The 13498-nt window shown below is 33.1% G+C and overlaps 1 protein-coding gene across 5 annotated transcripts in view; it reads left to right on the plus strand.

The window, feature by feature from the left end:
• The window catches only part of tgo (Aryl hydrocarbon receptor nuclear translocator homolog tgo), a 173363-nt gene that overhangs the window by 114372 nt on the left and 45493 nt on the right, over positions 1-13498 (plus strand). For all 5 annotated transcript variants that reach the window (XM_085807169.1, XM_085807170.1, XM_085807172.1 and 2 more), the window contains one exon: positions 10542-10621. In XM_085807169.1, coding sequence (XP_085663295.1) covers positions 10542-10621 — 80 coding nt within the window. The remainder of the gene's footprint in view (positions 1-10541; positions 10622-13498) is intronic.

The raw sequence follows: 13498 nt of genomic DNA on the forward strand, positions 1-13498 counted from the left end.
CGGCAATTTGCCAGGTGCAAGAGATTCCACGTGTGTCCGGGGTTTGAACGAGAAACTATTATTAAGGGGTCGTCGGGAAATTATCAGTAGATTTTGTTTTGTCATTTTCCTCTTTACTTAAATGTTAAAAAAATTAATTTCTCCTTTGACTATTAAAAGTAATATTTCTTTAACGCTTGAAGTTTAGATCAGTATCGTCACGCACAGACTAAGCATGGATATTCTACGTTCTTCGAGCTACATAATACGACCTAGAAATAACTGAGTGTGAATTCTCTTTGTTTCCCTTGCGTACGTCCTGTGGCGCCAAATTATTGATGTGGTGCTCATTTTGGCAATGACGTGGCTCGGGACCCAGCAGCTTTGGTCGTGATTGGATGGGGGGAAGAATCAAGTTTGTGATTTGTGCACATCACCCGCTGTTGGGTCGGATGGTGGAAATGCTCAATATTTAATGCTCTGCTACATCGAGTGTCATCTGCACTTCGTGAATAACTTCCCTCTAGTGCACGTCCCTCCGGGGCTCGTCTTTATCCACACACGAGTTTAAAATTGCCTTCTTAATGGCAGTTTGTGGAAGTTTTATTTGTAAATGTCTGGAAACCTTGCTGTGCATATATATTTTTAAAAATTTTTAACTTTGTTACAGCATCGAAAGAAATATTTAATAGATGTTATGAGTATGCAGTTATTTTTAAGGCTTAACGTTATAGGGAGAGAAGGTAAACAGTGGGTCAGTGTGTGTGGGAAAGAAATTCCCGTGCACATACTCTCTTGTGTTAAACAGTACTTGATTTTAGTCAACAAAATGTATACTTAATTAAAACCTTTAGAACCCTCATCCTTTACTTATGTTTCCCTTTCAGCTTTAAAAAAAAAAAAAAAAAAAAAAAAAAAAAAATTATTATGACTGCTTTATTTGGCTTTAGCCAATGAACGGGTATTTAAAAGCATTGAATCTTCTGGCTTTCAGCATTTTTTAAATAAAGCAATTTTTAAAAAATCGATAAATAAACGTCAACTTATGCCCTTAATTCTTCTACATTTTATATTACTTTGTTTTTCTGCTGTTCCTTCAGTATTTTTATAGTCGTAGTGGATCTTTGATATCGATACTATGTTTCCGTAATAGGTTTTAATATATATATACATATATATATTGGGTATCTCGTGAATATTCTCTTCGTGTGAATTCGTTCTTTCTGAATTAGCGCAGTTAACCAGGCAAAAATTTATATCGGTGTATTTTTTTTTTTTTTTTTAATTTTTTTTATTTTTAGAAATAGTTCAGTAGTTCTTTTTCGGCAGTCGAAATCCATCCGAAGAAAACTCAATCATTGTTGTCCTTATTTCTGTTATCTTTGTAGTGAGTTTCGGCTAACAGTCTGCAGAGTATTTTATGTTACTGAATCCCTCGTAAAGAAAATCTAAAATGAAAATTCAAGTGCAAAGTTTTGATTTCCATTTAACTTTCGACTCAAAATATGAGATCTAACTTTGCTGAATAATACAATGAACCTCTGCTATTGCGAGCGAACAAAGGATCAGTAATGATTTTATCCTACTGCCTCATCAATCTTCTAGCAGTGGTTACCATGGCGATCAAGGGTTGCCACTTTCGCTGCCCTCTTTCTTCTGCTTCTACCTTGCCAAGATTTTAAGCATTTCATTTTAGGAAGGTAAATTTAAATCTTTTCTATACACAAAGTGTTTGTCTCCACTTCCTTCAATCGATTTGTTTTACAATATATTAATGTTTATTGTATTCAGAATGGCGTGTAATGTATAAGGAATTGAACTGGCGTCATGTGAAATGCCATTTAATATTTATCTTGCAAAGCTTTTTTTTATGTCTTGTTTTATCTTCGTTAGGTTGTGAAATCGTAAAAGGTGTGTGGTACGTTTGCTAACTGGAAGGATCGTTAATACAGTTGTTTGAAGGATGATATATATTGATATTCGTCTTGGAAATACTTTTATTTTTAGAGACTCAGATCTTGAAGCGTTGATTGTTTCACCTACCATTCTGCAAATAATTTCCTGGTTAACATCGAGAACATAGTTTAATAATTCGCAAATTATTTTTACTTTTCCAGTTTAGCTTCCTGAATACCTTCTTTATGTGTTTTATGCATGTGCATTTTTGAGTGAGTAAGATGAGAGAAATAGATTATATAATGATATCTGCAATAGCTTTGAGCAGTTTTGTTATTCTCTTCAGCTATTTAATTGCGTGAAGATTTGAAATGATCTTTATTTCAAATAAGTTTGTTTCAAAATGAATAATTTTTGTCGTTTTTTTCTTCAAGTTTAAAAGAATCAACCGTAACAAGAAAAAATAGTTCATGGCACACTTCCTCTTTTCCCCCTCTCTTCTAATTTACCCTGTCCCTCCACTTGTGTGTACGAATATGTTGTGAAACTGGACTTTACATTTCTTGTTCGACATTCCATTAATTAATTTTCTGTTTGTGTATGTCATGTTGGATAGTAATGGACATTAGAAGCACCTTAGTGATATGCTTTCGTCTTTTAGCATGTACATGACGGCGCTCTTCGATATCATCAGTTAGAAGTTTGCTGAAGAAATTCTGAGTCATGATACATATGACGACGTTAGGCATTTTGCTTTCCGGTGTTGTCTATGCGGGTCTTGAACTCTGAGACTCAGTGCCTGCTCTAAATTCTAAAAATTTTGCCATCCCTAAATTTTTGTTGCTCAGTGCTTTAGCAAATTCTAAACATTTTGCCATTCTCAAATTCTGCCGCACCGGTTGCACTGGCTCTGGCGCCAGCTCGTCATCATAAACACTTGTCCCGTATTCATGGATCTGTTATTTCCGTCAATATTATTTCAACGAGATATCTATGTATGGTGCTATGGTGTCCGTATATGATGCTTAAATTCCCCGAGACCTGAGGTCACTGCATGATCCCAGAATCACAAGTTATTTTCGCGCCGTTTCAAAGTGTATGAGAGCGTAAAAGTGTGATGAACCAACACTTTCTGGTTGTATTGAATGAGTTTAGCAATAAGCCAGATAGAAAGCTCGTCGCAACATCGCAGAGCCCCACTTTGCTGATATTCACATTGAAAGACATAATCTTTGCAGGAATGCCTTATGTTGTCATCAACACACCCTTATCTTTTTATCATTCCGATGGAGCAGAAAACTAGCTCTATCTGTCGCAAAACTCGGTAGGCAAGTGTCAGTATCCTGTAAAAAAGTGTAGTCCTAAAGATTCACTTCCAGGTCATTAGCTATTATAGCCTGGGTCTGCACCGTACGCTCGCTGATGTTTCTTGAGGTTATTCTGTTGAGTATTAATGTTCTGTCTTTCACTGTTGCCGTTTGATTGGTATATACTTTCCTAGGACCGTGTATACCGATCCTGATTGCAGGAGGATAATGTGTGTAGGGGGGACGGTCTGTTTGCTTGGTGAGCGCTGGTCCATCCGTTGATGATATACTCACTGTAAATCGTTGATATGGTTGCTCTTGAAGACTAAATAATTTGTGCAGCTGCAAAGATAAAATGACTCATCTGTCGTGTACCCCGGTGGTTATTCCACAATCAAAAGATCCCAAGGTTGCCACATTTGCCTACTTTCGTCGATTGCGATGCATTGTTGGGAAGCCGAAACTTCCGCATGATTACTTTTTCTTCTAGTCTGCTTTGAGGAGACAGCTTCGTTTGTAATGATATTGTATATATAGTGATTCAGAGTGTGAAAGATGCTTTGCAGAATTTATATATATATATATATAAAATTCTTACAAAAATATTTAACGATTTTAAGATTGATTTTAAAAGTTGACAGAACAACCACTTTCTTACTGAATCCTAAACAGCGCTTTTACCTCAACTCATCTCACTCAAACTAAACTTACTTAGCTTAAACTCATCTTACTAAAAAGCTTTTTTGTCATAATAATTCTTACTTGAGAAAAAGACGAAACGCCTTTGCATTTATTAATTATTGTTAATTGATGGGAAGTTGGTGTGTTCTTCATGAAAAGTCAATTAATTTCTGGTCAATGACGATAATTACTTGGTTTATTGATTAAATTTTCACTTTTAATTATACCTTTTTAAAATATTCCATTTTAAATTTATTCAAGATTCAACTTTTAAATATGCTTATGATTTACTTCATTTCAATAGAATACTTACTACCTTTGTCAAAGGAGATAATATACTAAATAATCCATTCGTAAATAAATTATTATTTTATGATTTTGCAGCTTTTGCGCAAATATAAGACAGTTTGTTAAGATTAATTAAATTATTTACTGAAATATATATATGTGTGTGTGCCATATTTTTAATGCGTAGTAGAAAACACTGGAACTCTTAACAGCTTTTGGTAGAAGTCTTGGCTTTATGGTTAAGGCTAACAGATGAAGATGACGAATTGGATTTCGATAAATCACCAATCTTTATTTTCACACTTATTCAGTCATAATTAAATATTATAAATTTCTATGTGCATGTAATAATTTTGATGCGCAGTCGTGCTGGCAGAGTGCCAAGAAGAGACGAAGACGGCGAAACTAGATTTCGATAAATCACCAATCTTATTTTCACACATATCCAATTAATTTGACAGACACTTATTCAATCATAATTAAATATGATAAATATGTACATTGGTTTTTTTTAAAAGAAGGTAAGTGACGCGAGGATGACAGCAGCACTTAGGGAAAGGAATGGAATGACGGAATTAATTCGCCAGCGGTATTTATACTAAGTCTAAATGGTTAATTTGAGTTTGTTTCATAACATAGAAGGATCTCAAACTTGGGAGAACAGATGAATTTAGGGGGGAGAGTACTATATCTAGAATCGTTAATTTTGACGTCGTCATTTATTTTTAAAGCAGCTATCGTATTTTCTTAAATTGAGCCGGCAGAGCTTAAATTGAACCGGATTCCATCCGACCCCGGTTCGGGGACTTCTTAATTTTTTAGACAGACTGTAATTCTAGATAGAAAGCGCAAGAGAACTGAATAAGAGGGCTCAGGCGCTTATTATATGTAAAATACGATTTCAGCAGAAAATTCTTTGATTTCGAAAATTAAATAAGAGGTAGATTCTAATTTATGAATGCATGCGTTTTTCCTTGGGAAGAAAACCGGCAGAGGAAGGTTGAAGCGTTAGAAGAAAGTCCCCACGCACATGTCAGAAGCTTCTCCAGGAAATGCATGGAATTTACAACCACGAGTAAAATTTTCTTTCCAACGGCTAATGTCTTCCCGCAGAAAAGAGTACCTGCAGACGTTTTCGATTGATGTAACCAAATATGGGGGACGAAAATTGTCACTTGTTACTTTGTTCTCAGCTAACCCTCGGATTCGGGGGAAATTGCTCCTTCTACCTCTGTTGCATTCTGCTTGACATCTAGAATTATTTCGGCAAGGGATCGTAGCAAAAAAGTACTGGACTCTTCTGTATTTGTTTTCATACCTACACATCCTTCGTTAAAATTTCTTTCATACTCCTGTTTCTGTTTATAGCAGTCTTTCTATTCTCATTAGTAACGTTTAAACTGTTTTAACTTTTTACATTGGTGAACTGGAAAATTAATGGTCTTCCATCCCCCTTTGTAGTAGTACATTATACTGTATATTCGGGGTTTAAGTTCAGCCCGAGACCAGTAGAGCTATTTATGTCCGCATCAGCGTCACATTACAGCATTGATGTGACGTCACTCTGCCACGTTTATGTGAAGTCACATTGCGATGTTGATGTAAAGTCACACTGGGACATTGATTTAAAGTTATTCACTGATGGTGTGGAATTAAAACTTTGATGTTGCTGTGAAGTCAGACTGTTTTGTTTTTGTAAGATCATACTACGACAGTGTTATGAAGTCACCCTGCAATATTGATGTAACATCACACTGTGACTATGATATAATGTTATAAGGTATTTCTAACGCCTTCTTAGCATACCTTCATGGTCAGCACATTCGGCACGTATTCTAGAGGTCCGAGTCCCGGCGAGGGCATTGCTCATTTTTCATGACTCCTGCTTCAAAATAATTCTAATGACTCTACAGTGGCGCCCAAAGTTCAAAAGGTGGTGGATGATGATTCTCCACCGCCAGTATTTGGCGATTGGGTCTCTTCAATCCTCAGTCAGTCTTTAAAAGGGGGAGTATACAAGGTATTTCTCACGCCTTCTTAGCATGCCTTCATGGTGTAATGGCCAGCACACTCGGCGCTTATTCGAGAGTCCCGGCGCGGGCATTACTCATTTTTCATTATTCCTGCTTCAAAGTAATCCTAATGACTCTACAAGGTGACATGAATATAACATCACAAAATTACAGCTGCGATGTAACTAAAGATGTGAATGACATATCACATAACACTGCACTATTTTTAAAATGACTGCTGCTGTGTCACATTATCTGTATTTTAGAGAATTCTGGTAAAATGGATAACAAGTACAATGTTTTATAAATTGATAAGAAGTTGAAATCTTCAAGGTGTTAAAATATTTCAAGAAACTTCGAAATTTTTAAATTATTGAAAATATTCAACATAATCGTGATATTTTCTCATCATACTAAGGTTATATCTCATCATATTAAGTTTTTAAAAAATAATTGTCATGTATTTATGATTTATTTATACTTCTATATAAAATATAGCATACCTGCAAATGTAGAACATATTATATATGATCTAGAAGTGGTATTATGGTCATTTTCTAAGCATATCACATTGCATATATTTTGAGTATTATCTGTTCAGAAGCAACATGGTTTCATTTTCGCACTTTAGAACTTAATATTTAAAGACACTTAAATATTTCCAAAGTTTATAAATTGTATTAAAAGTTTAAGTTGTTGTATTAGCTCCTTAGCCACCCAGCTGGTATAGTAGTTAATGACCGTGACTGCCGTAGCTATGGTCCGGGCTCGAATCCCAGAGACGGCATGGTTGTAACTGTCCATCTGTCCCTTCACAGGAGGCAACAGTGGCCAGCTATGGTGCTTCCATTATGAAATGGCCACTACATCTTGCCCTTGTAATGGCGTAAGGCTAATAATGGCTATTAAATAAAGTACTCGGCTATTATTAAAAAAAAATAGCTTATTAAGAATTTAGCTACATTTCTTGATTTAGTGCCTATTTTTTCCCTCTCTTTTTAAATTGAAGTATATATAACAAAAGTGTTTTCTCCTATTTGGTGTGCAGCATTCTTTTTTAATAATTTGGCTTTTAATACTATTTTTCCTTCTCCATTTCTATCTTTTTTTAAAATTGCTTACCTATTTGGTGTGCAGCATTTTTTTAAAAAATAATTTGGCTTTTTAAAAATAATTTGACTATTTTTTCTTCTCCATTTCTATCTTTTTTTAATTGCTTTTTCTTCTGGAAAATGAACTGAATTATTACATTTTAATTAAAAAAATTAGATGAAAAAATTGTTTGTATTGTTATATACAGAATATTTACGTATTTGAACATTTTTCTTATATAATCTAATGTTAACTTCTGAACAAACACATTTCGAAAATTAACATAATCTTTAACTAAACTCAAATTTTACTTTTCAAGTTAGTGATTTATTGCTAAATCTGCAGTACTGGATGAATAGTTATTGGTACAAAAAAATCAATCAATCAAAAACTTGGCCCTGAAAGATAAATCACAAACAATTTTTATTTAGTTATAATTAAAGGTACATTTGCTTTCACCATTATTTCTCTTTTAACAAATTACAATTTTATGCAATATTTGAACTTTAAAAAAAAACTTTCCTACATTTCAGAGCTTTAGTATTTTTAAATGATTGTATTAAATAAAAATGTTGTATAATTTGTTTACAAAGCTAATTGATTTAATAATAACGAATTACTTTGGTTAATTTATTCGAACTGCATACTTTAAATATTTCTGCATTTGCTAAATGCATTTTACTGCTTTCTTAATGGTATCAGTTTGAATTCTATCAGATTTATATTGCAAAAGCCCAACACATTTGCATGAATTAATAATTCAATTTCATAAAATAGGTATTGTAACCAAGGCTCAGTTATGGAAAATCTACATTATTTCACTTCTGAGGATATGCACTATACTGTTTCCTTCATAAGAATACATAAACACTATACAGTCAAAAGTCGTTAATTCGGACACCCATAATCCGGAATGATCTTTCCTACATCCGCAGGGGCATAGCTAGAGGGGGCAAGGGGGGCATTTGTCCCTGGGCGCAGAATCCAAGGGGCGACAAACTGATGTTATGACATTTTAGAATTAAATGTTTTCCATCCTTGGCAAGCAGTAGGGGGCGCGAAATCTTCAGTTGTCCCTGGGCGCTGAAAACCCTAGCTACGACTCTGTACATCCGGACCTCAAAGCTACAAACTTTCTGCCTTTACGGCTGCGAATAGGCGTGTGCGCAAAATACGTTTACGAATGCCCGTTTAATGTATAACGGACGGTATAAGCTAAGCTAAAATTATCTAATTCAGTTAATGTTGCAGATTGCGCTGTTCCTTAATCTTCTAATTGGATCCGGCTTTATTTTTTGCACTGTTAGAGCAATTTTATAAAAGTAAGCTTGAACTTTCGATTATGTCAAAAAGAATTTCCGATTCTGGAGCTATCAAAGGATCTACAAAGCGAAAGCATGTTCCGATGTCCATCAAACAAAAAGTGGAATTGCTGCAAAAAATGGATAAAGACATATCCTTTGTTTATCTTTAATGCCGTGGCACGCAATGAATTGGAAGTTTATCTGTCAGCACTATCCTTATTTTCAGGGCAGATGTTTTTATTTTATTTAGCTTATAATTCCTTACTAAATGTAGTATTTCATCTCGATGTACTCTGTCTTTGATATGATTTAAATCAAATTCCTCGTCATTATAATTCGCTTCTGATAGCGAAGAAAGTGACAGAGGTTATTGAAAACAAAAAAATTTCGATTGACAAATTAGTCGGTATTCTCGACACAGCAATTATAGGACTTGAACAGCGGAACTTTGTAACTGAACAAGAAATTATGTCTGTTTATAGAATTAAAGAGAATGTATTATCACATAAAAAACGAAACAACTTACATTGAAAGAAATGTTTAATAAAGTAAACAAATAAATATTAGGCTTTTTTTTTTTTTTTTTGTAAATTTTGATACCCCTTAGATCATAATTGTTCTTTATTTCATAAATTACGGTTTCATATTTTTAATTTTATAATTTCTGCATGCCATCTTACCAGATTTAAACTGATGATCTATAATCCAGAATCGCCGAAGTTCCGACGAGTCCGGATTAACAACTTTTGACTGTATTAGTTTCTATGATAATATGAATGAAAAAGCTGTTTATATAATAAACTTCATTTTAATCAACAGATATGGCGAGGTAAGCGCTATTTTTTGTATATTGATGTGAATGAAATGAGTATTAATATATAAATAACAACTAAAGCATAATCTAAAAATTATGATTAAGAATGAAACAATTAGCATTTGGAAAGATATCAGACATATATGAATTTTGTAAAAGCACTAGAAAATAAAGGAAGTTTCTTTGCTATTCCCAAACTTCTCTAAATATAGAATGAAATAAGAACCCAAAGTTCTACATGGCAAAAGTCTTCAAAAATATTAAAATTCTGATTTTATGTTAAAATCTGCATTCTTTTATTTGATATAAAAATATAGATATGTGTATAATGCATTTTGGTCTTTTATTATTTTCTTACAATAAAGAAAACCATTCTTCATCTCTTTGCTCATCATAAAAAAGTTTGTGCCTATTACCTTTCAAAGTAAGAAGATGGGGACTGGAAACATTAACAAATAAAATGTAAAAATTTAATAATAACTTCACATTGTAGAAAGCAGTTAGTCTTGCTAATATGGAGTAGTAAGTTTTTTAACAACTGTTTCTCCCTCTTTAGAATTAGTTTAGTTTATCATTTTTCAAGAATTATATACCTTGTGCAAGTCTGCATAAGAGCTCGAGAATTTTAAGAGATTTTTAGTTTAAACTCTGAAAACTGTTTTTTTTTTAACTGTTTACGAGTCCATTGCTTTTTGTCAGCAATGTAACAGGCATATAAATCTTAAACACATCAGTGTTGTATCTCATTTAGTTGACTTTGTTACATTTACCTTGTAGTGGTAATATAAAGTTTTATTCTTTTTTTTTTAAATTGTTGATCATGGTTTTAAGTTATGTCATTTGCTAAAATAAATCTTGCGCTGACTGTTTTGTTATTCCAAATTATTGTGGCAAATATCCCTTGTGTACTTTGCTGTAATTAAGTAATCCTGTCCAGTCATAAGTTACATGATAGAAGCAAAATCGGGAAATAAAGTCAGAGGGAAATTTTGAAATTACTTAGAATTCCCAATGTATTATCTACAGCACAAAGAATTTAAGATAGTTATTGCCACATTTTGTGGTAAACCTAGTTTCATGATAACTATCAAAGAATTTCAGAAGTTTAAAATCATTTTAGTGTGTTAGGGTTTCCTTTCTAATGTCATTTATGTTTATATAATTTTAGGTACTGGTAATACCAGTAGTGATGGCACATATAAACCCTCTTTCCTAACTGACCAGGAACTAAAGCATTTGATTTTAGAGGTAATGCATATTCAGTTGGTGTTTTTGATCTTCTTGTGAAATATTAGTAATCATGTTATTGTTTTTATTAATGCTTTTAATTTTTAAACATGTAATTTTTATTTTTAACATATTTATATATGCATGAGTGTGTGTCTATCTGTAGTAAAAAAAAACTGTGAATTAAACGAAATTTAAATAAACATTTTTAGCTTGCGCATAAAATTGCTGTTATTTATTTGTTTACTTAATTTTAAAATGTAATAAATGAAGCACAGAGGAAAGAAAATTTAGAAATGTTGCAACTGAATGTGCTCTGCCAATGAGACACATAGACTTTCATTCTTGGTTGCTTCTTTTATTTCACTGGTGTTTTCTCAATGTTCAGCTTTAATACTTATATTCCAGTAGCTGATTTTGTTATAATTTATTATCCTTCACCATTTTGATGAGACTTAAATTAGGGAAAATTTGCAGTTTATTTTGATCTGGTAGTTTTCATTCTTGTCTTTTCTTTTTTGCTTCACATTTTACACTAGTGCAATTTAGTTTTTATCTATGTCTAATTACTTTTAATTTTGTATACCTAATTACATTTTTATTTGTGTTTACACTAATTGGTCTTTTGATCCCTTCGTTTTAGATGAAGAAAATTCTTTACATTAAATATCTTCGGTTACTGCTAGAACAAAATGACATCTAGAATCTGCTTTATGCAAAATGAAGTTTTAAAGCACCTTTTATTGCATACATAATAAAAGATAAATATGTGCACTTTTAAAAGACTTGTAATCAGACCATATACTACAGTTATTGCCAGTATTATTAAAAATAATCTCATAAATAATTTGTGTTTATTTACAGGTTTTTAGTCAATAATCTTTTCAAGTAAAGATTTAGCTTGTTGGCCACCAATATTCAAATGGTTCAGGATGTAATTTTTTAGTGCAGCATCACCATTATAACATTACTTAGCTTATCAGCTTCTACCTGCAGGTTTTCTTCTTCATTTCACCTTATTTAATTTTTCTTTATGAATTTTCTTATTATGAAACTTCATTCTTCCATGCACATGTCTTCCTCAACTGCAGTGTTCTGTTTAACTTCAAGTCAGTTGCTAAACTTTTGTTCCCAAAAGAAATCTAATCTTTATTTGATCCTGTGAATTAAAAGTGTCAGCCTGTAAATTTCAAATCCTATCTTTTACAAATATTTTCATAACTTAAATGCTTAGCAAGCTGCACTGAAAGCAGTCATGGCTTTCTCTTGATTCCCATCTGTAAGCTTTAACACGACAACTTGTGTGCTCTTCTATTACACGAGTGTGTTGTACAGGGTCCAAACACGCGGTTCATATTTTTTGAAGAAAAAATTATAAATCTTTAGGTAAAAATGTTACATTTATACTAATAATAAATTTTATCATTAAACTTAAAAGTGTGTATATTAAAATTTTTAATTTCTCAATGTTTTTATGAAATAAAATTTTTTATTGAAATAGAAAAATGTATTATATGTTAGTGTAGGGAAAAAATAATATACCTTTACTCTGTGTCGATTCTTCATTTTCTTTATTAGCACTAATACAGAAAAAATGCATCCCTCCCCCACACACAAAAAAAGCAGCAACCAGTGTTAGCAGCACATTGAATAAAGTGTTGTGTTCCAAACACAAATATTTTTCACATTCAGCACAGCACATTTTCATTTTTCTGTACTTTATTGCAGAGCAAGCATTACATTTTTTTCCCATTTGCGATATTTTTCTTTTCCAATAAAGTCATTTATGTCATTTTTATTTGCGTTTTCAGAATCTAAATTAGTTTCTGAATCAATATCTTGCAAGCTAAAAATTCATTACCACTTCCATCCTCATTTTCGTCAATAGAATCTTTGTTCGTTGATGCATTTTGTAATAATTTTTGTGACATTACTCCCATGTAAAATAAAATACATGATATGTTTGCCGCTTTCATACTGTCACAAGTCAACTATGCAACAAAAATGCGAATAGACACCCTGGTTTTAAAAGATCCGATCCGGTCAAAAATAAGACTTCAATTCAAAGCCCCGGGAAAAAGCTTTAGAAACACAAAGAGGGTGACCTTGCACATTACTACACTGGACCTCAACAACTTCGGTAAAATGGGCATGCTTTGAGAAAGGTTTCTTTAAGAGAGTAGGCCCGTTGGACCCAAAGTGCTCATATTTTTCTTTTAACATTTTTGGTAGACCTTTGTGTTATACACTGACTTTTTTCCATTGCTCTGCAATAAGCAAGTAATTTTTCTCATAATTTCATTAGTTCATTGCATTTGGTCAACAAAATTGTGCCATTAGCTCATAGAAAAATACATAATTTGAAAGCTGAGCTTCAATAAAACCTTGATATATATTTATTTATTACAAATGCCAAGAAGATTGGTTAAGATGCCATTAGATCTCTAGCCTTCCAATATTTCTGAACTTTACAGTTTAGAAACACAAGTGCAGAGCACGAGCAAGATAAGTAGTATTAAAAATTTAATGTTGTCTGCACAGAAGACATAAGGGAGAATTGGAAAGCCCAAGCCAATGCAAGTATGCGGGCAAAGTCATGGCCTGTGGCTAGGTGGAAAAGTGCCACAACTGCACTTCTAGGAAAATCTGGGATCCAACTGTGTATCCTCAAGCAGTGAGACCCATGGCTTACCAGCTGAGTCATGGAGTGCTCTTTGCTTTATCCTGGAGGCATATCTTCTTTTTATCAGGAGTTTGATTGAGTGAAATTAGAGGCTTTTCAAAGGTCTCTGGAGGGCCCTTGTGCCCTTTTTGGCCAAAAAGCTCGGCAATCTCATTCCCAGGAATCCCACAGTCGTCTGGGATCCACTGGAAAAAAAAAAAAAAAACAGAGGTTCA

Source organism: Stegodyphus dumicola, chromosome X1 (genome assembly GCF_044657685.1).
Source record: "Stegodyphus dumicola isolate Sdum_Otavi_A_Nest chromosome X1, ASM4465768v1".
In the NCBI taxonomy this organism is placed as follows: Eukaryota; Metazoa; Arthropoda; class Arachnida; order Araneae; family Eresidae; genus Stegodyphus; species Stegodyphus dumicola.